Source organism: Capricornis sumatraensis, chromosome 2, assembly GCF_032405125.1.
Source record: "Capricornis sumatraensis isolate serow.1 chromosome 2, serow.2, whole genome shotgun sequence".
NCBI lineage: Eukaryota > Metazoa > Chordata > Mammalia > Artiodactyla > Bovidae > Capricornis > Capricornis sumatraensis.
In genome coordinates, this window is record NC_091070.1 from 2,078,409 (window position 1) to 2,098,496 (window position 20,088).

Consider the following 20,088-nt stretch of genomic DNA (forward strand, 5'->3'; position numbering starts at 1 on the left):
GGAAAGCAAAAGGCAGAACTGGGCTTTTGAACGGGACGCATCCCGCAAGCTCTTCTGGGTGCGGAGAGTCTCTCCGACCCGGGGCTCCTGGAGCCCGTCACACAGGCTGGCCACAGTGTGGATGTTTGGAGGCACTTCCCACCCAGGAGCTCCTGCCAGCTCTGAGCGGTCCTTGGGGATGCTGCCTTGCAGGAGGAGGTGCTCCTGATTAGGTGATCTTTTTCTTGTGTTTGTTTCGGGGAACAGCTACATGGCTGAGACACCCCAGAGAACGTTTCCTTCTGTTGTCTTGAAAGATGGGTACCGGCGCCTTAGAGATGCACTAAGCACTTATTCCGTACTTATGAGGGCATTGTTTCTGTTCGGTCACCAAGTCGCGTCCGACTCTGCGGCCCCGTGGACTGCAGCACACCAGGCCTCCCTGTCCATCACCATCTCCCAGAATTTCTGCAAGTTCATGTTCATCGAATCAGTGATGCCACCCAACCATCTCATCTCCTGTCGCCCTCTCCTGCCTTCGGTCTTTCCCAGCATCAGGGTCTTTTCCAGTAAGTCGGATCTTCGCACCAGGTGGCCAGGGGACTTGACTTGTCAGAAGTGTAAATCACATCCTCCCTGTGGTGTGTGGACGGCACAGGCCGTGTAGACCTTAACCGTGTGGACCTTACCCCAGAGGTTGAGTGTAGTTTTGGGCTGTGGTTATGTTGCCAAATAAGTCCGGTGTCGATGATTGCCAGCCAAAGGGTGCTGGCGTTTAGCTTTTTCTCGCCCTCTTTGGGTGCCCATCCAGCCAACGCCCTTTCTCTCCTAATTCCCTTTGAGAATCTCTCTAAAGTAGTGTGCAATTTGAAGAGTCCCCTTCCTGCTGGAAGAGTTCAGAGGCCTGGGACCCCGCCTGGAGGGAAGGGATGTAAGTGCTGACACTCCCATGCTCAAGGCGCCTGCCTGTGTGGGATGCTGTTTATCTTGGTAGCCCATCCTGGCAGATTGTCGGACCGCTCTGATGTGCCAGATTTGCAGGCGTTTGCAGGAGGCTGGATTCTCTCCTGGAAGCAGTATGATTTGGTGGAAAGATGGAGGCAGCTGTGAAGGCTGAGGCTGATTCTGCTTCTCCCCGATCAGGACCTAGGGAAGCCCTAGGTTTTAGGAGCCCTTTTTCTCTTGGCCATAAACAGACCTACTCTTCTCACATTCCTTCCTTGGGTTGTTTCAGGACACTTGAGATCCTTGATCGCCCTTTGAAATTTACTCCACAAATGAAATGTTCATGTTTTGTCTGCCGAGGGTCATGTGCCAGCAACGCAAATATAAAATCATGATAATAACAACAGTAACTTTGGGCTGTTTTTCATCAGACATGAGCAATGAAAAACATGAGTGTGTGTGTGTATCAGAAAGCACTTGTAGACACACCCCCATTTAAGGATGCACATAACTTCGTACAGTGGGTGTCCCGCCCAATGTTTTTGTGGTGTGACTCAGAAAGGTGTGGTGGGGTTTATGGAAGTGCCTGCCTACTGGCATTGGTTCATAGACTGCGATTTTGGTGGTGGTGCGCACAGCTCCTGAGTCAGACTTAGGCAAGTTAGTTCCCTTGCCTGAACGGTCGCTTCCCCATCTGTAGTGCCGCGCTACTAGGCGCCTCCCGGGTTTGTTGGCAGAACTGGGTGAAATGATGCGCGTGGATGCTTGGTCCGCCCTCGGCTCCTGGTCAGCACTCACGGTCCTGGCCATCACTGCTAGCCCTACGGCCGCTCGAGCATGGGGGCTGGAGCCCTGAATGTCATGGTGGGCTGACGTTTAGGCCAGCAAGGTCCTGAGTGAATTAAAATTTCCTGGGTATAAACTTCCCCCCGGTAATCAAGGGCTGGCTGTTTCTCCAAACCTTAATTAATCATGTGGCCTGGTCCAAGCGCCATTGGTAGGGGCCCCGGGGCGTCCCTGGGCAGCGGACCTCGCTTCCCCGAGTCTTCCCTCCCACGTGGGGAGATGGGATGCCGGCCGCCCGCGTCCTGCCTGAGCCCCAGCTCAGGACCAAGGAAGCGGTGGTCAGAGAGGCCTCCTGCGCCAGGAGGTGAAACGCCGGCTGTCCCCCCTGCTTCTCCATCGGAGGCGTCGTAATCAGGTGGCGTGGAACTCTCGGTGTGCTCTCCCCCGCGGTGTCTGCTCGGCTCCTGTGTCGCCTGTGTGACCGCAGGTTATTGCTGAGCCTCCTGAGCCTCTGGTTGACTCTGTCCAGGGCTGTGCTCTGAGTTCCTGACCTCAGGCCACAGTGAGTTCGCAGCTGAGCTCAGAGGCGTCCAGAAACAGGTGCGCTGTCCCAGGTTGCCCCCATGGGGCTGAATGAATCTCCTAGGTCACTGTGCTTGTGGCCCCAGTGGATCCCCATGTGACCAGTGCTCCCAGGTGACACGCACATGCTCTCACCAAGATGTGTGGCTTGCAGCAGAGACGTGCAGGCACGGAGGCTGGCAGCTCCACCCTGGTGTAGGACCTCCCGGGAACACAGTTTGTGAGAAAGATGGGGTGACGAGAATGAGACAGGGACGAGGTTCAGGCTGTCACTTGCCTTTTAAATACAGCTGATCCTTGGCCAACAGGGGTTGAGCTGCAAGGGTCTACTTATGTGCAAGTTTTTTTCAATAAATATGTTGGAAAAAAAGTTGGAGATCTGTGAGCATTTGAAAAAACTCTCAGATGAACCGTATAGCCTTGGAATGTCAGGAAAATTAAGAGACATACAGAATATGTGCTAACTGTGTACGTGACTGGTAGTTCTGGTCAACAGTAGATGACTGTGGTTGAGTTTGGGGGCAACAAGACTTATATAAGGGCTTTTGACTGTGTGTGAGGGGCGGGGTCGGTGCCCTCTGCAAGGGTCAAGTGCCTTGGTCAGTGGGCCTCAGGGAGACCGTGTGGCCAGGAGGGGACACTGGGACACCAGGGAGCCGTGTGGTTCCGTGTGGTTCCTAGGGCCCAGGTCAGCGAGTCTTTTGGGGGACTCTGTTCACTTGTGTTCTTCCTCAGCATTAATCACAAGACCAGGTCCTTGTCTGACTCCGTCTCTCCTCCCCCTCTGCCTCGTGCTTGATCAAACCCCTGTTCCTGTGAACTTCCGGATGAGCCAGCTCTTAACGTGCAGTTGTCCTGGACGCCCTCTGCGCCCGGGACCCCGTGAGTTCTGTCCGTGTCTTAACGACACCTGCAGTAATATCAGAGGAATCTTGAAGGGTCACGTAGTCATTATTGCGTCCCCTCCTGGGTCAGGGGTGGTTTCGGATTTTAAGTTCCTAACTGATGCCCCCACTCCAGCGGCCTTTGCAGTTGGTAGGCATGTGTTAGAATTTAGAGGCAGTGTGAAGGCAATTTCTCCTTCCAAGTGGGCCGAGTTGCTTATAGCAACTCACTGTGGTGAAAACCTGGAACTCTCCCCCCAGGCCCCTTCAGGACCACCAGGGAGAGAAGGGGCCACAGAGGATGAGATGGTTAGATAGCATCACTGACTCGGAGTGAATCTGAGCAAACTCCAGGAGGCCGTGAAGGACAGGGGAGCCTGGTGTGCTGCAGTCCGTGGGGTTGCAAAGAGACACGACTCAGTGGCTGAACAGCAAGAGGGAATGGGTGTCTTACTGGTCCCAAGGCCAGCGGTCACTCTGCACAAAGCCCACCAACCAGTGACCAGCCCAGCGTGCACTTTCTACTGAGCGGGTCTTTGCGATTGTTTTTTAAAAATAAAAGACCACAACCGTTAAGCTCCAGCCTAGTCCACAGACGCCCGGTAACCGTAACTCTTAACTGGCTGGGCACATTCAACAACTTTTCGTTATGGAAATAAGGTAATCAAATTATATGTGCCTCCTCGATAAGATCACATTGGAACGTTTAAAAATAGATGAGTAACTGTGGACAACCAGAAGATAAAGCGGCGCTTGTGGGCCAGTTGAAATGCAGCCAAGGGTGTCTCTGTCAGACCCACGTGGGTCCTTGTCACCCTCCATAAACGTTACTGCATTAATTGTCATTTACAGAGTTTGAATCCCTTTTTAAAAAGTAGAAGGACCAGGAAGAGTGCAGGTTCAGTCCAGAGCTGGCGCTGGCTCTCAGCTTCTCTCTTCATAGCGTGTTTGTGAGAATTCTTTCCTGGGTCTTGAACTTTTAAAATAACCGAATTTTTGTTTCTGTCAGTGTATTGAATGGTGAATTTTATCTCCCCTCCTACCAACTTTAAGTTTGCTTTTTAAATTGGAAAAAAAAAGGCACGAAAAAGGCAACTTAATGTACGTTCTCCCATGTAGCCTCTTTGCAATTTACTTATGCAGTTTTAACTTTAAGGTGGTAGGTGTGATGCAAGCAATTGTTATTTTAAAAAAGGAATATCTCCACATTCCCAGCGACTTTATCACATATTGTCCTTCCCTGTTGTATTAATGCATCAGGTGACAAATACAACCTTGTAAATTTGCGTGTCTTTGTCTCTTTAATAAAGTTATTAGCGATTAAATGGTCACGGAGAGTCTGTTTGTCCATAGATCCTCTCTGTGCATGATGGGAAGATAGAATGGTTTGATGCTAGAACATCTTTTGATTTTATTTGAATAGTTATTTTGCTCCTTGAAGTGTTCCAGCATGGCTGGTGTTACAAGGATATAAGACCATCAGCTCCTCATATTTCCTGAGAGTCTGGGGAGTGTATGAAACTTGTGTAAACTTCATGTGTCTGGATTCCTTCTCATCCCACCCAGGTGATACCGTGATGTTTCAGAAGTGGAAGAAGAGTTGACCTTCATTTGCTAAAGGTCCCCAAAGGACAGATTGGTGAAATGAATCGGGAAAATCGCAAGATTTAGTTGGTTCAGAGCAGTGACTTTAAAGATGCCAGTTCTTTGATGTTCAGACTTGACTATGAGGCGGGCAGGGGGTGGTGTGTGCGTGCGTGCACGCATGCGTGCACGTGTTCCCTTTTCTTTATTAGAACTTCCCACTGGTGTGTTTGACACGATTTATAAGCAAGTGTGTTTTAGGTGTTTGGGTGATCATCTTATTATTGATTGTTGTCAGCTGACTGGTTGTAGACTGCCTTTGGCAGTTGGAAACCAGTTGCCTGGAGAGCACCAAAAGTAACTCATTTCAGCCCAAACACTTTGCCAGCCTCCAGGGGTCGATGTGCTTCTGAGTCACCCTCCCTTTGGCCTCGCTCAGCCCCGTGGGAATCAGTGATGGGCGTGGAGGTCGGCATTGCAGTGGGTGGAGGAGAGAGTCCTGAAGGGCAGGGGCCGCCTTCTGCCATCCCACCCCACCCAGCTCCACCCACCAGGTTTCTCCGGAAGGTGGAAGGTGGGGCAAGTCTTCGTTGTTTTGGTTTTATTTAGGTGTTAATGCAAGGAAATGATAGATTCTTCCTGCACTGATTCAACACACACACACACACACACGCACACACGCACACACGCACACACGCACACACGCACGCACGCACGCACTATCTGTCCGCCTTCTCCTGGAGAGATGAAGCCTTTTCCTGGTGCCTGGAAAGTTTCTTCCCCACCTGTGCCCGCTCTGTTCCCCCATCTCCATGGATGTTTGGGGAAGGGAGAGGGGTTTTCAGAGACAGCTGAGGAACGCTTGTGAAAGAGCCTCACCAGGGAACTCAGGTGTCCGAATACTGCACACGTGGCCTGTTCCTCTTGGGTTCCAGCTTCCCAGCTTTTAGACAACGTCTGTGAAATAATAGCAAGATGGTTGCGCGAGTGGAAGAGGTCGGTGGATCTGATACTCAGAAGCAGCCTCGTCAGCGAGTTGGAAATAGTCCGTGGCTGTGAGTCAGGGGCTCTGTGTCCGGCATTCTGCGCCCGCAGGCTGGGGTGGTGGTGCTGGGGCTGCCCTTCCCGCCTGCAAGAGCCTTCCCCAGAGTGAAGCGAGACTGCGACCCACCGGGCCAGGGTCTTGAGAGGGACGCCTGTGCGGCCCAGCTGTGCCATGCCTCTTTCTCCTCTTCCTTCTGCTTTTGGAAAATGAAGTGTTTAGGGAGCCAAGTGGGACATTTAAAACACTGCACGTCATTTGGGAAATCCAAATGTGTGTTTAAAGGAAAAAAGGCTTTCCTCTGGAGTAACTGTGTATTTTGTTATGGGAAATGACCGATGATTTATCTAGAAAAAAATGCCTCGTGATCAGCGTTGCCCGCTTTCTCTGCTCCCCTCTTTCAGGCACCTGGCTGGTTCTTCACATCGTTTGCTCAATAGTTTTAACCTTTAACCACCCCCCTCCCTGCCGCCCGAAGCCTCTAGATTATAAATTACAGAACGTTAGGACAGGGGGGCTAGTAAACATCTTGAAGTGGAATGGTGTCACTTGTTAGGATAACTTTTCTCGGTTTTTCCGGAATCTCCCAAACTCCCTGGGATGTCCTTTGACGAGGAGGCGAACTAAACTGATTGAGCGCCTTTCTCATGCTGGCGGTGGTGTTAGGCGCGTTCAGCGTGTTATCACCTCTGAGCCCAGGGACACTGGGAGAGAATAGCTTTACCCCTAGTGTGCAGGTGCAGAGACTGCCCGCCTCAGAGGCCACGTGGTTAGTTCCTGGTGCCGCCACAGCAGGCTGGCGGTGGAGACAGGGTCCACACGAGCGGGCCCCTCTGCTGCGCAGTTGCATTCTGGAATGCTCCCTGGGAGCCCCGGTGTTGCCTCTTGCCCCCTCACCAGTCAGAATCTGCAAGGGGTGTGTGCCTGTCACCTGCCGGACCTCGCAAAGCCAGACCCTGTCCTGGGGCTCTGCTGGGAGAGGGACAGGAAGGGACAGGGACAGGAAGGCTGGGGGAGCACGGGGCGCACTGGGGGCTCCCGGGGCAGCCTGGGGAGGCGGGAAGGGGCCCTGAGCAGGGAGCCTGGCCCAGGGCGGGTCTATGGGAGGAGCTGGGCTGACAGAATGTGTGTGTGTGTACACCCCGTGTGTGTGTGTGTACACCCTGTGTGTGTGTACACCCCGTGTGTGTGTACACCCCGTGTGTGTGTACACCCTGTTTGTGTGTGTGTACACCCCGTGTGTGTGTACACCCTGTTTGTGTGTGTATGTGTGTTTGTGTGTGTACACCCCGTGTGTGTGTGTACCCCATTGGCCAGCTTGTGCGGTCTTTTTTAGTTGTGTATTTCTTTTCAAAAGTGTCTGCTGAGCTCCTTCTCCACGACAGTTGCCGTCGCAGGTGCTGGAGGCATAGAGGCAGCGAGCTGGGCAGGGCCGGTGCCCGTGGCCTGCAGCTGTGCATTGCTGTCTTTTTCTGGAGGTTCTGCAAATCCTAAAACAAAATTGGACCCTGCCTTGTATCCTGCTTACAAGGGTTGTTAAACTGCTTGTTTCAAAATGAGGCACGAGGGACCGCCATTCCTTTGAGCCACCGACTTTGGAGTGGGCACGTGAGCAACTGAAGTCTGGGTCCGAGCCTCTGGTGTGGTGCTGAGGAGGGGTTTGGTGGGAGTGGGGGACATGGGGCTGTGGGGGCATCAGTGCCTGCCCCCCTCGTCTCTCCTCCTCATCTCTCCCCGAGGAGCCTGGCAGGACCCAGTTTTCGAGGAGGAGCCCAAAGGCAGGACCTGTGGGGGGTGGCCCCTGGGGGGTGGCCCGTGGGGGCTGCACAGGGCCCGGCGGGTGAGCTCGTCGTCCGTGGTGAGCACACCTGGACGTTTCCAGGAGAGGACTTCACGGTTGTCTCCCAGCCCTGGGGAAACATTCAGAGTGTTGGGCAGAAAGGCCACTTGATGGGAAGCGGCGTCGTCAGGCGCCCCACCTGTAAAGCTCCAAGGGTCTTCAGGGCTGACTGTGTGGACCCTGTCGGTGTCGGTTTCCAGCCTGAGCCAGCACCCCCCGCCCCCTCCCCTCGTCCAAGGCCAGCTCCTCCTGCTCATGGCAACTCTGCCCCACCCAGCTTCACCCCCTCAGTCAACCCCGCCCCCAGGGCAGCATGCAGGGCAGGCCTCCCCCCAGGGGTTGGTAGGGCTACACTCCAAAGGGCAGGGACCTCTCCTGGGCAGCACTGGGCTGCCACACACGCCTGGCACCCAGGGGCATCGGTGCGCAAAGAAGCGACTCGAGACTCAGCAGTGCAGGCCTTCCTCAAGGTCTCCTATCCCTCCTGGCATCACCCCAGTGCCCAGGTTTCTGCTTTGTTCTATTTTCAGCCTTTCACTTCCACCTCTACTATCAGACAGTGGAAAACAACCATCTGTGATTTTTTTTTTTCCCTCCCTTTGGATGAAATTTGCATTACTTCACAATTTGGCAAGTGCTCTTCCGCTAGGGCAGGGCCTGCTGCTTCTGGAGCCTGGTGTTAAGGATTGGTGGCTATATAATATTTTACCTTCGTGATCCTGAGAGCAGGCTTTGTTGAGCTTTTATTGTGTACCATGCACAGGATTATCTCATTTAATCCTTGCAACAGTCCTGTGAAGCGGTGCAGTTACAGCCCTTCCATTTTATAGATGGGGAAACTGAAGCTCAGAGCAGTTACGTCATTTGCCCAGGGCCGCACAGCTGGCAAACCCAGCACAGGGCTTGCTCTCCAGTCTCCCTGACTCCAGTGTCTGTGCCAGAGGGGTTATGCGCAGCTCAACTACACGTCCGTCTCCTGCGCGGTAGGCTCACCTGCTGCAGTGAGTGTCCAGACTGCCTCCCGCCCCTCCCTGCAGAGCTCTCGGCTTAGATCTCGGCTGGCAACCCCTCCCCACCTGATCCCCCAGAACGCAGCCCGACTCGCTTAGCCTGGGAAGACCCCCTTTCCTGGTTTTTGGTCCCTCAACTTGTAGGAGCTTTCGAGTCTGACCCTGGGGTCCCAGGGCAGAGCTGCAGGGAGGCAGCAGCCACCCGTGGCCTGTGTTGCTGTGAACTAAGTGTCGTGGAGGCACAGCCGTGCCTGGCGTCGCTGCCGTCCTGCAGTGGCGGAGCTGAGTAGTTGCGACTGAAATGCTTATTTTGATCCTTTAAGAAAATGTTTACCAGTGCCGGCTGCAGAGGGATCCGCTGACGGGAAGCCTCTAAAGCCAGACCACCTCCAGCCCCGCTTTCTGTGTCCGATCTGCCTTTGTGAAGGTCGGGGGCAGTTCGGTGACAGCGGAAGGAAGAGAGTGGTGCGTGTCCTCAGTCAGCAGCCCTTCACCCATGGACGTCTCAGAGGCTCTGTTCACACAGGTCCTCTCCCCCGAGTCGCCCCAGCCCCATCCCATCCGTCTCTGACCTACTTACTCGAATCAAGCCTTTATTTGTCTCTCTTCTTCACCTGCCACGTCTCATCCATCACCGGGTCGTGCCGCTTCTCCCGAGGACTCCCCGAAGCCGCCCTCGCTTCCCTCCCCCATCGCTGCTGCCACCTGGTCCCCTTGGGCTGGGCGAGCCGTCGGGCCTTCCCCACCGCTTCCCGGGCCCCTCCGCTTCCTTCTGACTGTCACACACGGCACGGGCGGGTCTCCCAACCCGCCGCCCTCTGCCCCCTCACAGCGGGCGTCACGGTCTGTCGAGCTCTGTTGACTTCCTGCCTTCTGCCCCCCCAGGATCCCCGCTTCAAGAGAGCGGTGGCCTCTCTGTGTTGTCTTTGGTAACGTACCCCATGGTGCCTGGCACGCCGTGGGCACCATATGCGTGAGGGAGCGGAGGGCAGTGGGCAGCGCGGGGAACACCCACGGAATTGGCACTTCCGAAGCATCCAGAGGGGTTGTTTGGGCCCGACCTGTGCACACTGACATGTTTAAAATGGGTAGCCAACAGGGACCTACTATATAGGGCAGGCCACTCTGCCCCATATTGTGTGCCCACCTGACGGACAAAAGCGTTTGACAAAGGCGCGTGCAGACGTGTGCCTGAGTCGCTGCTCTGTGCCCCTGAGCCGAGCGCAGCACTGCCCGTCAGCCGTGCTCCGATGTGAAGCTGAAGTTCACGCAGGGGGACTGATTCAGATCCACCACACACGGGCATGCAGCGCCCCGCGGGTCTTGCCTCTTTGGCCCCAGCCCCAGCGCCGCCCGTCCCCCATGTGGCTGCCGCGTGTGGGGAGTTCTGGAGGAGGGCGTTCCCCCTCAAAGTGACGCGAAGAAAACGGAAACCCTCCTTCTGGACAATGTTCCCCACCCTCTTTGGACCCAGAGTCCAGTAAGCATGCCTGCTGAGTTGCTTCCATCGTGCCCGACTCTTGGCCCGCCAGGCTCCACTGCCCATTCTCCAGGCAAGAACGCTGCAGTGGGCTGCCTCCTGACCCCAGGATCGAGCCCGCATCTGGATCGGCAGGCGGGTTCCCGACCGCTGCTGCCACCTGGGAAGCCCGATTAATGTAACTGCACGCCCCATTAACGCAGTGTGGCCCACAGTGTGTAAACCATGTTTAAAGGATGGTCCTTACCTCACTGCCGCACAGCCTAGTGAGGTTGGGCAGCCTGACCTGTGCGGGCATGCTGAGCGGGACACGAGGGAGATATGGGCTGCCGGGGGCGGTGCTGGGCCCTGACCTCCAGGGAAAAACAGGTCGTTTCTTGAAGCCAGGTTGAAGATTTAATTGATGTTTTCCTTCTCTCTCTCCTGTTTTTAACCTTCTCACTAGTCAGTTCTTTCTGCAGTATAGGTTCCTCTGGTCTGCTGTTATGTGCTGATGTTTTCATTGCTAACAAGGGACTGTCTGTTAATTCTTCAGGTGCTTTTTAATTAAACCAATTTGGCTTCTTCCATATGTTTTCACTCCTTTTTTCCTTTTACTGTGCGTATTAGTTTTCTCAAACTGTGTGTGTATGTGTTTGTGTGGATGAGAAAGCCCTTCCTTGACAGACTTTTTTTGGTCTTAAATATATATTTTATATGAAATATATATCATATATATAAATGTTTTATAGATATTTATATTTATTTAAATAGCTGTCTGGGGAGGCCTTACAAATAGCTGTGAAAAGAAGAGAGGCGAAAAGCAAAGGAGAAAAGGAAAGATATAAGCATCTGAATGCAGAGTTCCAAAGAATAGCAAGAAGAGATAAGAAAGCCTTCTTCAGTGATCAATACAAAGAAATAGAGAAAAACAACAGAATGGGAAAGACTAGAGATCTCTTTAAGAAAATCAGAGATACCAAGGGAACATTTCATGCAAAGATGGGCTCGATAAAGGATAGAAATGGTCTGGACCTAACAGAAGCAGAAGATATTAAGAAGAGGTGGCAGGAATACACAGAAGAACTGTACAAAAAAGATATTCACAACCCAGATAATCATGATGGTGTGATCACTAATCTAGAGCCAGACATCTTGGAATGTGAAGTCAAGTGGGCCTTAGAAAGCATCACTACGAACAAAGCTAGTGGAGGTGATGGAATTCAGTTGAGCTGTTTCAAATCCTGAAAGATGATGCTGTGAAAGTGCTGCACTCAATATACCAGCAAATTTGGAAAACTCAGCAGTGGCTGAAGGACTGGAAAAGGTCAGTTTTCATTCCAATCCCAAAGAAAGGCAATGCCAAAGGATGCTCAAACTACTGCACAATTGCACTCATCTCACATGCTAGTAAAGTAATGCTCAAAATTCTCCAAGCCAGGCTTCAGCAATACGTGAACCGTGAACTTCCAGATGTTCAAGCCGGTTTTAGAAAAGGCAGAGGAAGCAGAGATCAAATTGCCAACATCCGCTGGATCATGGAAAAAGCAAGAGAGTTCCAGAGAAACATCTATTTCTGCTTTATTGACTATGCCAAAGCCTTTGACTGTGTGAATCACAATAAACTGTGGAAAATTCTGAAAGAGATGGGAATACCAGATCACCTGACCTGCCTCTTGAGAAATCTGTATGCAGGTCAGGAAGCAACAGTTAGAACTGGACATGGACTGGTTCCAAATAGGAAAAGGAGTACATCAAGGCTGTATATTGTCACCTTGCTTATTTAACTTCTATGCAGAGTACATCATGAGAAACGCTGGACTGGAAGAAACACAAGCTGGAATCAAGATTGCCGGGAGAAATATCAATCACCTCAGATATGCAGATGACACCACCCTTATGGCAGAAAGTGAAGAGGAACTAAAAAGCCTCTTGATGAAAGTGAAAGCAGAGAGTGAAAAATTGACTTAAAGCTCAACATTCAGAAAATGAAGATAATGGTATCCGGTCCCATCACTTCATGGGAAATAGATGGGGAAACAGTAGAAACAGTGTCAGACTTTATTTTTTTGGGCTCCCAAATCACTGCAGATGGTGACTGCAGCCATGAAATTAAAAGACGCTTACTCCTTGGAAGGAAAGTTATGACCAACCTAGATAGCCTATTGAAAAGCAGAGACATTACTTTGCCAACTAAGGTCCGTCTAGTCAAGGCTATGGTTTTTCTTGTGGTCATGTATGGATGTGAGAGGTGGACTGTGAAGAAGGCTGAGCGCCGAAGAATTGATGCTTTTGAACTGTGTTGTTGGAGAAGACTCTTGAGAGTCCCTGGGACTGCAAGGAGATCCATCCAGTCCATTCTGAAGGAGATCAGTCCTGGGATTTCATTGGAGGGAATGATGCTAAAGCTGAAGCTCCAGTACTTTGGCCACCTCATGCGAAGAGTTGACTCATTGGAAAAGACTCTGATGCTGGGAGGGATTGGGGGCAGGAGGAGAAGGGGACGACAGGATGAGATGGCTGGATGGCATCACTGACTCGATGGACGCGAGTCTGAGTGAACTCCGGGAGTTGGTGATGGACAGGGAGGCCTGGCTTGCTGCGATTCATGGGGTCGCAAAGAGTCAGACACGACTGAGCGACTGAACTGAGCTGAACTGACTGAACTGATATTTATTTATGTTATATTTATAACATGAATAACATTGATATTTATAAATATCCATATAAATATGTTGCCGCTACTGTGCTCAATTGTATCCAGCTCTGTGCGACCCCATGGGCTGTAGCCCACCAGGCTCCTCTGTCTGTGGAATTCTCCAGACAGGAATCCTGGAATGGGTGGAGTGGGACCCTGGAGTGGGTCACCGTTTCTTACTCTTGGGATCTTCCCGATCCAGGGATTGAGCCCACATCTCTTGCATCTGCTGCACTGGCAGGCAGATTCTTTATCGCTGTAAATCTGAATATATTTATAAATACAAGTATTTTTAAAGATGTAAATAGACCTATGAATAGAGACCTTTCTTCCCTTATTGTTTGGAATTCTTTAACATTTAATGGTGCACCATCCTCTGTTATGATAAAAAAAAAAAACATATTCTTAAGATGAGATGCATACAATTCTAAAAACTCTGACCCTCAAACTTACTACGCAACTCTAATCAAATTACATCCTTTTCTGTCCTGTGAGGGGCATTAAATGTAATTTTTCCTGGCTGAATAAACTTGAGCATTCTCTGCTCTGCATATTTCCATGTTAAAAGTTTTCAAGTCAACCTTTTTTACTATTCTGAGCTGTTACATGAGACCAAGGAGAATGTGGCTCTCTCCAGTGGAAAAGCACTGGAGGGGTTCGAGGTTCCTCGGCGTCCCCATGGGTGTGTCCTGAAGACGCTTCTTAGGCTTCTTTCTTTCCTCTTTGAAAATTCTGCATATCAGATATTGAAATCTGCGTCTGGTCTGTGGCAATCCATCCCCGTTCCCAGCCCGCTCACTGTAAGATGCAGAACGGATCAACATAGGGTCTGTGGCACCCCCGCGAGCAGGCCTGCAGTGAACAGATGCTGTGAGCACGTGCTGACCAAGCTTGGAGGTGAACCTTAGCCTGATGACCACGTGCAGAGGCCCGGGCAAAAGGAGGCTTCTGGTGGGGGTCAGACTGGCCTCCAGAGCAGAGACAGGTAACAAGGAATGAGGGGTGATGAAGTGAAGGAGGTCTTAGAAAGTGGGAAAGCTCTCCAGAGGGCCCTTGCTGAGCCCGTGCAAAGGCATGGGGCAGACTGCTGCTTGATCCGGCGGCGCCATCCGCTTCCTCCGTTGGACCTTGGTGCTTCTTTCATCTTGGGAAAACCAGATACGGGAAGCATTGTCCGGCCAGCTTCACCTCTGTGCTTCTGTTCAAAAAGAGAATTGTCCTTGGCCCCTTCCACCGTTCACTGAGCGCCTTTACCTTCTCCGCTGTCCCAGTCCTGTCTGCCCTCCTAGGCCCCACAGCAGTCTCGTGGGGAGGGGGTGGTCTTTATTTTGCCATTAAGGAAGCCAGGACTTTCTCGGGGGCCCTTATTTACCCAAGGCCGCGCAGGAAGCACCTAGCCGTAGGACTGTGTTCTTACTGCAGCTCCTCCGACCTCTGGTACCTGGATGGCTTACCTTGTGGACCACCTCTCCCACCGCAGTCCTGTGGTGTTTTTCCCTTTTCCTTTTGGTAAATGATAGTGTAGTACAATCCACAAGATACTAAGGGTCAGAGAAACCGCATTCTTGGCTCATTGTTATTTCCCTTCATTTCTTTGTCATATTTCTATTCCCTGTAAGATTAAACGGCTCCACCCTGAAAACCACATTGATGAAAACAAAAGCTCCCATGTGGTTCCCAGAAGCGAGATAATCTCCCTTCAGAAATGTCTGGGTTGCGCGTGGGCCCTGGCCCCCCAGCCAGCGGTCCCGGGCCTTGTCTTCAAGGGGATCAGAAAGGCAGTCCCCTGCTCTACAGCTTGTTTTCCGAGGACAGGATGGAAGGGCCAGGTGTGGTCTTTTGGTGGCCTGCCTGCTTTACCCGGGAAGTGTCATTACTCAGATGTGAACTCTTCTGGGCTTGAAAATGTGTGCATGAAAGGGAAGGGCCACGTAAGGACACTGAATTTTCCAAAGTTGAAATCATTCATGTCTTTAAACATCCGACTGATTAAACTGGGGACTTTGGTGTTTAGCCCAGGCAGGCTGGCCGGACTGGGACAGTGTTTGGGGGGGGGGGGGGTCAGGCCTGCAACTGTGATGAGGGTGATTGGAGGATTGAGCCCCTGACCTTGCCTTTGAGCAGCTCCCCGTGCTCAGCGCACTGGTGCTGTTGGGCGTAAAGAACTTGAATGGGTTCTGCGACTATGTTGGTAAGTAAACTGGTTTGATGACTGAACTACACACTTTTTAAAGTTCTTTAAAGATTTTGGGAATAACTTATTTTTAGTTCTCCTTCTAAGGGATTTTCTTGGGCTTTTTTTGCTCCTGCCTAGTAGCTAAACGATTTTCTTGTTTGCCTTCTACATCTTTCTGTAGTACAATAGTTGTGAAAATTAGAGGGTCCGTTGGCTGGAACTGTGGGGCGGGTGTGGGTTTATATAATTTGACTTCTTTTCTCTCCAAATCAGTAAACATTTACACATGACCTTATCAAACAGCTTGGGTACATTTGGTCGCTTGAAAGGGGAGCAGCCAGTTCCAGCGGGTAATAGAGGCAGGACTTCCGTGCGTTTTATAAGATGCTGGGCTCAGAACGCAAGCCTCCAACTGAGAGTGGGCCTCAGACTAAGTCCTTCACTTTCTGTGGAACCAGTTTGAGAAGATTTGGATTTTTATAAAGTTTTTGACTTCTGAAGATTGAGGTCTGGATCCAGAACTGAGGAATCCAAAAAAACAAACACTGGATTCTGGCTAAAGGCTGACCACGGCTGCCTGAGGTCTTTTTGTCTCCTGGGCACGGTCATTACAGAATTCCATCTGAAGCTTAAACGTCATTCTTTTGTAAGCAGGAAGAAAACAAGTGGATTACTTTTCTGTTTTTGTAAAGTGGCAGCAATGTAATATGGTTTGAAAACCTAGCTCTTGAATTTTCAAAGCGGAAACGGAGTTTTAAGAGTGTTTCTACCCTCTGTTTTTCCCTCAACCCTTGATAGCTGACAAATTTGAAACTCACTTTTTTAAAGAGAATACATGTTTTTCAAAGTTGACACTGAAAAATAATAAGGTAACTGAGGGTTTTGGTATGTAGGGTATGAAAATGACAATATTGTTGTAGCAACCTCCCCTGGAAATAACATATTCATTTTGTCAGACTTAATGTGAGTACACGGAAGCGCATGCATGGTGTTTAAAGGTCAGGAGTACTGTAGCTAAGGTTGGCAGACAGCTAGCAGAGAAGTAAGAGCTTTAAAAAACATCAATTCCTCTGGTGAGAGCTATACATCTGCGTGTGCCGTGCTCAGTCGCCCAGTGGTGCCTGCCTCTGCAGCCCCGTGGACTGTAGCCCGCCAGGCTCCTCTGTCTATGGGGTTCTCCAGGCAAGAATCCTGGAGTGGGCTGCCATGCCCTCCTCCAGGGGATCTTCTCCACCCAGGGATCGAACCCAGGTTTCCCGCGGTGCAAGCGGATTCTTTACCATCTGAGCCCCCAGGGAAGCCAACATCTGCTTACTGCAGCACTAGTTGCTGTCTCTGTATTAACAACTTTTTTACTTTGACTTTCTTTGCAGAGCATCGGGAAGGGGTCACTGTGGTGCATAGACCCAGAGTATAGACAGAATCTAATTCAGGCTTTGAAAAAGACACCTTATCACCCACACTCGAATGTGTTCAACACGCCTCCCGCCTCTCCTCAGGCATATCAAAGGTAAGCTGTTCAGACCTCTTGTTTCAAGTTTCTTCTGTTTGTTTTTTGTTTTGTTTTGTTTTTTGGTCTACAGAAGTTGTATTATTTTGGCAGAGACAGGCACTGAAACTAATAGGCTCTGTGAGTTTAAAAATAACTAGGAAATGAGAAAGAAGTTAAGTGTTCTTGGAGGCATTACCCGTTGTCGTCTTTTCTGCAAACCTTACCGCGTCTGCTGCTTGGGAGGAACGCGTCTCCTGGAAGGCTCCGTGGTGGGTGAAATAACGTCTCCCTGGGTAGAGACGTTTGCACAGGAAAGTTGACCGCCTTAACATCTGAGTATGGGGTGGTTTGTAGGGGTGGGCGTCCAGGAACGAGCTGGGTGCGCGGCCTCTGCCTCCCTGTCCGCTGAGGGAGAGTGTCTGCAGGTGGAGGGAAGGGCGCCCTGAGTTGTTGCCATCCCCCGTCTCCATGTGGACGGTGCTCCGGGGCGATGGCTTTGTTTTGGTTCCGTGGTGTTTGCCTCTTCTGGGAAAACAGCAAATGGCCATAGAGACTTGGATTGCTCCTCGCATGCGCCTTTGTTTTCAGACACTGAGGTCACGGTGCCCTTTTTACAGAGAGAGAATAGGAGGGGAGGTTATGCAACCTGTCACTTAAAAAGAAAAATTGGTTAATGTTAGAGTCTATAAAAGTAGCCATATAACATGGAGCCAGGTTTTAAAATGGGTCTTCTCTCGCCTAGTGCTCGGATTAGACGTCTGTCCCTCAGTACTGCCGAAAGTGTTTTGTTTTTTTCCTTCATTGGGTAGAGATCTTTCCCTTGTCACCACCCAGTTAGGAGACTTGAGCCTCAGGCTCCACGTTTGTACCCGGGAGGAACGGCGTGAATTCATAGATGGCCGTGGTTTCACAGCCAGCGTTGGTACAGACTCTTTCCCGGGACTGAGGGAGCACAGAGTGATCCCAGGAAACAGCCTCGCTGAGGTTCTTGTGCGTCCCGGTTGAGAAGCATTCCATCACAGGCCCTGGACGATCAGTCTTCAGCAAGAGATGGAGAGGAGCAGCTGGGCCCTCTGAGAAGACTGCTGTATGTCTGCCCTTGCTAGGCGATTAGCGTGATGGTAGCCATGGCAACTGCAGCATCTCCATAGCAACGCGTAGCTGAGACAGGTGCAGTTGCATCACAAGGCTGTTTGTTGCCTGGCAAAAGGACAGGCCATTAGTACTTAGATATACGCTGTTGCCTTAGAAACAAATAACCCTACATAGCAACTACAGTTGGTTTGAAAGATTTGGGGGGGAAGAAAAAAGGTTGTAGCAGCTTTTGTCTATGTTCATGAAAATCCGTGGAAGCATACTTTATTGGAAATGACAACTTGAGGTCACGTAGCTGTAGGAGATGAAATGGGATTTTCCAAACCAGCCCAGCCAGCACTGTAGAAATGTCCAGAAGGGCAGAGCCATATGCTTGGTTTTTTCCCTTGTGGCCATAGCCGCTCCTAAAATGGGAGGAAACTGGGATTGGAGTGGAGACTGGCCTGATACACGAAGGTTCGTGGGGGAGGGGATGGCCCTCATTATTGGGATAAGTCCCAGATCCTCATTCCTTTTGTCATTCTGCTCCCCTCACCCTCCAAATCGCCAGAGCAAACCCTTCACTTTGCTCCCAGTTTGCACCTCGGAAGTATTTCATATCCTTTTGCTTCTAAGAAGTTAAGAACATAAGTGTTATTCTCTGGGTCATATCGTTGGTTCATTTAGACCAGTATTTTGTTGCCAAATGCGACCCCAGGGGAAGCACAGTAATTATTGAATAATTTGAAGGATTATGGTAGAGCTCTAGGGGTTACAAGAGGAATGCGCACTCAGGAGAGAGGCTTTACATGCTGGCCTACGCTTAATGACTCCATTTGATTTTTTAACATAGGCGTAAAAACGCAGACCAACTGGAATGGTGTGATGAAGATAATTTCCAAACAAAAACGTGCCAGATACCCGTCCGTCACATCCAGTTCCTCTTCTCCCAGATAACTGAGGGGGAGAAAAGTTTCCATCTTTACCCAGGCCAGGGCTTAGATTTCAGCTTCATAAAGGTTCCCAGCTGTGGGGTGAGAAGACATACCAGGCTCTAGCCTGCCTCTTCCCGTCTTAACACTGTAAGAACAAGTCACTTTCTCTTTCCCGGGGACTGCGGTCCCTTCATCTGAAAGCTTAGAGCTGGCTCCGCTGTCCTCTAGTGTGCAAAACTGTGCTAAGGCTCCAGAGTGCTGGGTGGTTGGACAACATCTGACATCCAACAGCTGACGGAGATGTGTTCGGTTCCGTTTTAAAGCCTTCAGGCCACTTGCAGACGTGACTTAGGGAAGATGGAAGAGGGACAAAGTAAGTATTAAACAGGGGCCACGCACGCCAGCCTGACACAGTCTGGCTGGGTCCTCTGTGACGCAGGGGACCTGTCCACCCCGCACGACTGCTGTGCGGGGCACCTGGCAAGCACCTGGATTTCACGGAGCTGGTCCTTAGCATCTGAAGTGGTGGTTGTACTAGATGGGCGGCTACCGCTAGGATTCGGAGGTGCGCTGGGCAAGGAGTGCTCTAAGCAAGCAGCAGGTGGCTGGAGACTGCAGGGAAGAGGAGCGTCTGAAAACACTGCCGCCACACCTCGCCCTCGCCCAGAGGGAGTGCCGAGTGTTGCCGCGCCGAGCCTCGTGCCCCTGTCTGCCAGCGCCCGGTCTCGGATGCCTGTGAGAAGCGCCGCCCTGACCTCTGCCTTCGCCGCTGGGGTGTGGTGCCTGCCCCTCCTGTGTGCTCTGTCTGCGTCTCCCCTGTTTGTAAGGACGTCGGTCATCCTGGACTCGGGGACACTCTTTTCAGTATGCTGCAATTGCTACATCTCCGATGACTCTATTCCCGAATAGGGCCGCCTTTTCAGGTGCTTGGAACCCCCAACGTGGAACTCTTCTGTGCGGTGCGGGTTGAATACACAGATCGCCCCCTAACAGCTCTTAAGTAAGGCATCTCACCGATAGAATTACGGAAAAGCAGAAAGTTAAGGAAGTGTTCGGAAAACAAGGATGTCATAGGTCTACCCGAATTTGCCCCAGTGGCCAAAGCTGAGACAATTCGGACCACAGATAAACAGCATAGCACTGGGGTTTCAACTCCAGATATAAACTCCATATCTGTGAATCCACACTGATACAAATAAATGCTCAAATAAATAAACGAGTTCAGTTCAGTTCAGTTGCTCAGTCGTGTCTGACTCTTTGCAACCCCATGAATCACAGCAAGCCAGGCCTCCCTGTCCATCACCAACTCCCGGAGATCACTCTGACTCACGTCCATAGAGTCCGTGAGGCCATCCAGCCATCTCATCCTCGGTCGTCCCCTTTCCCTCCTGCCCCCAATCCCTCCCAACATCAGAGTCTTTTCCAGTGAGTCAACTCTTCACATGAGGTGGCCAAAGTACTGGAGTCTCAGCTTTAGCATCATTCCCTCCAAAGAAATCCCAGGATTGATCTCCTTTAGAATGGACTGGTTGGATCTCCTTGCAGTCCAAGGGACTCTTAGGAGTCTTCTCCGACACCACAGTTCAAAAGCGTCAATGCTTC

General features: G+C 51.1%; 1 protein-coding gene across 1 annotated transcript in view; it reads left to right on the top strand.

The window, feature by feature from the left end:
• The window catches only part of FOXN3 (forkhead box N3), a 320,291-nt gene that overhangs the window by 110,795 nt on the left and 189,408 nt on the right, over positions 1–20,088 (top strand). Inside the window, exon 3 of the mRNA XM_068966402.1 lies at positions 16,359–16,495. Within this exon, the coding sequence (XP_068822503.1) occupies positions 16,359–16,495 (137 nt within the window). The remainder of the gene's footprint in view (positions 1–16,358; positions 16,496–20,088) is intronic.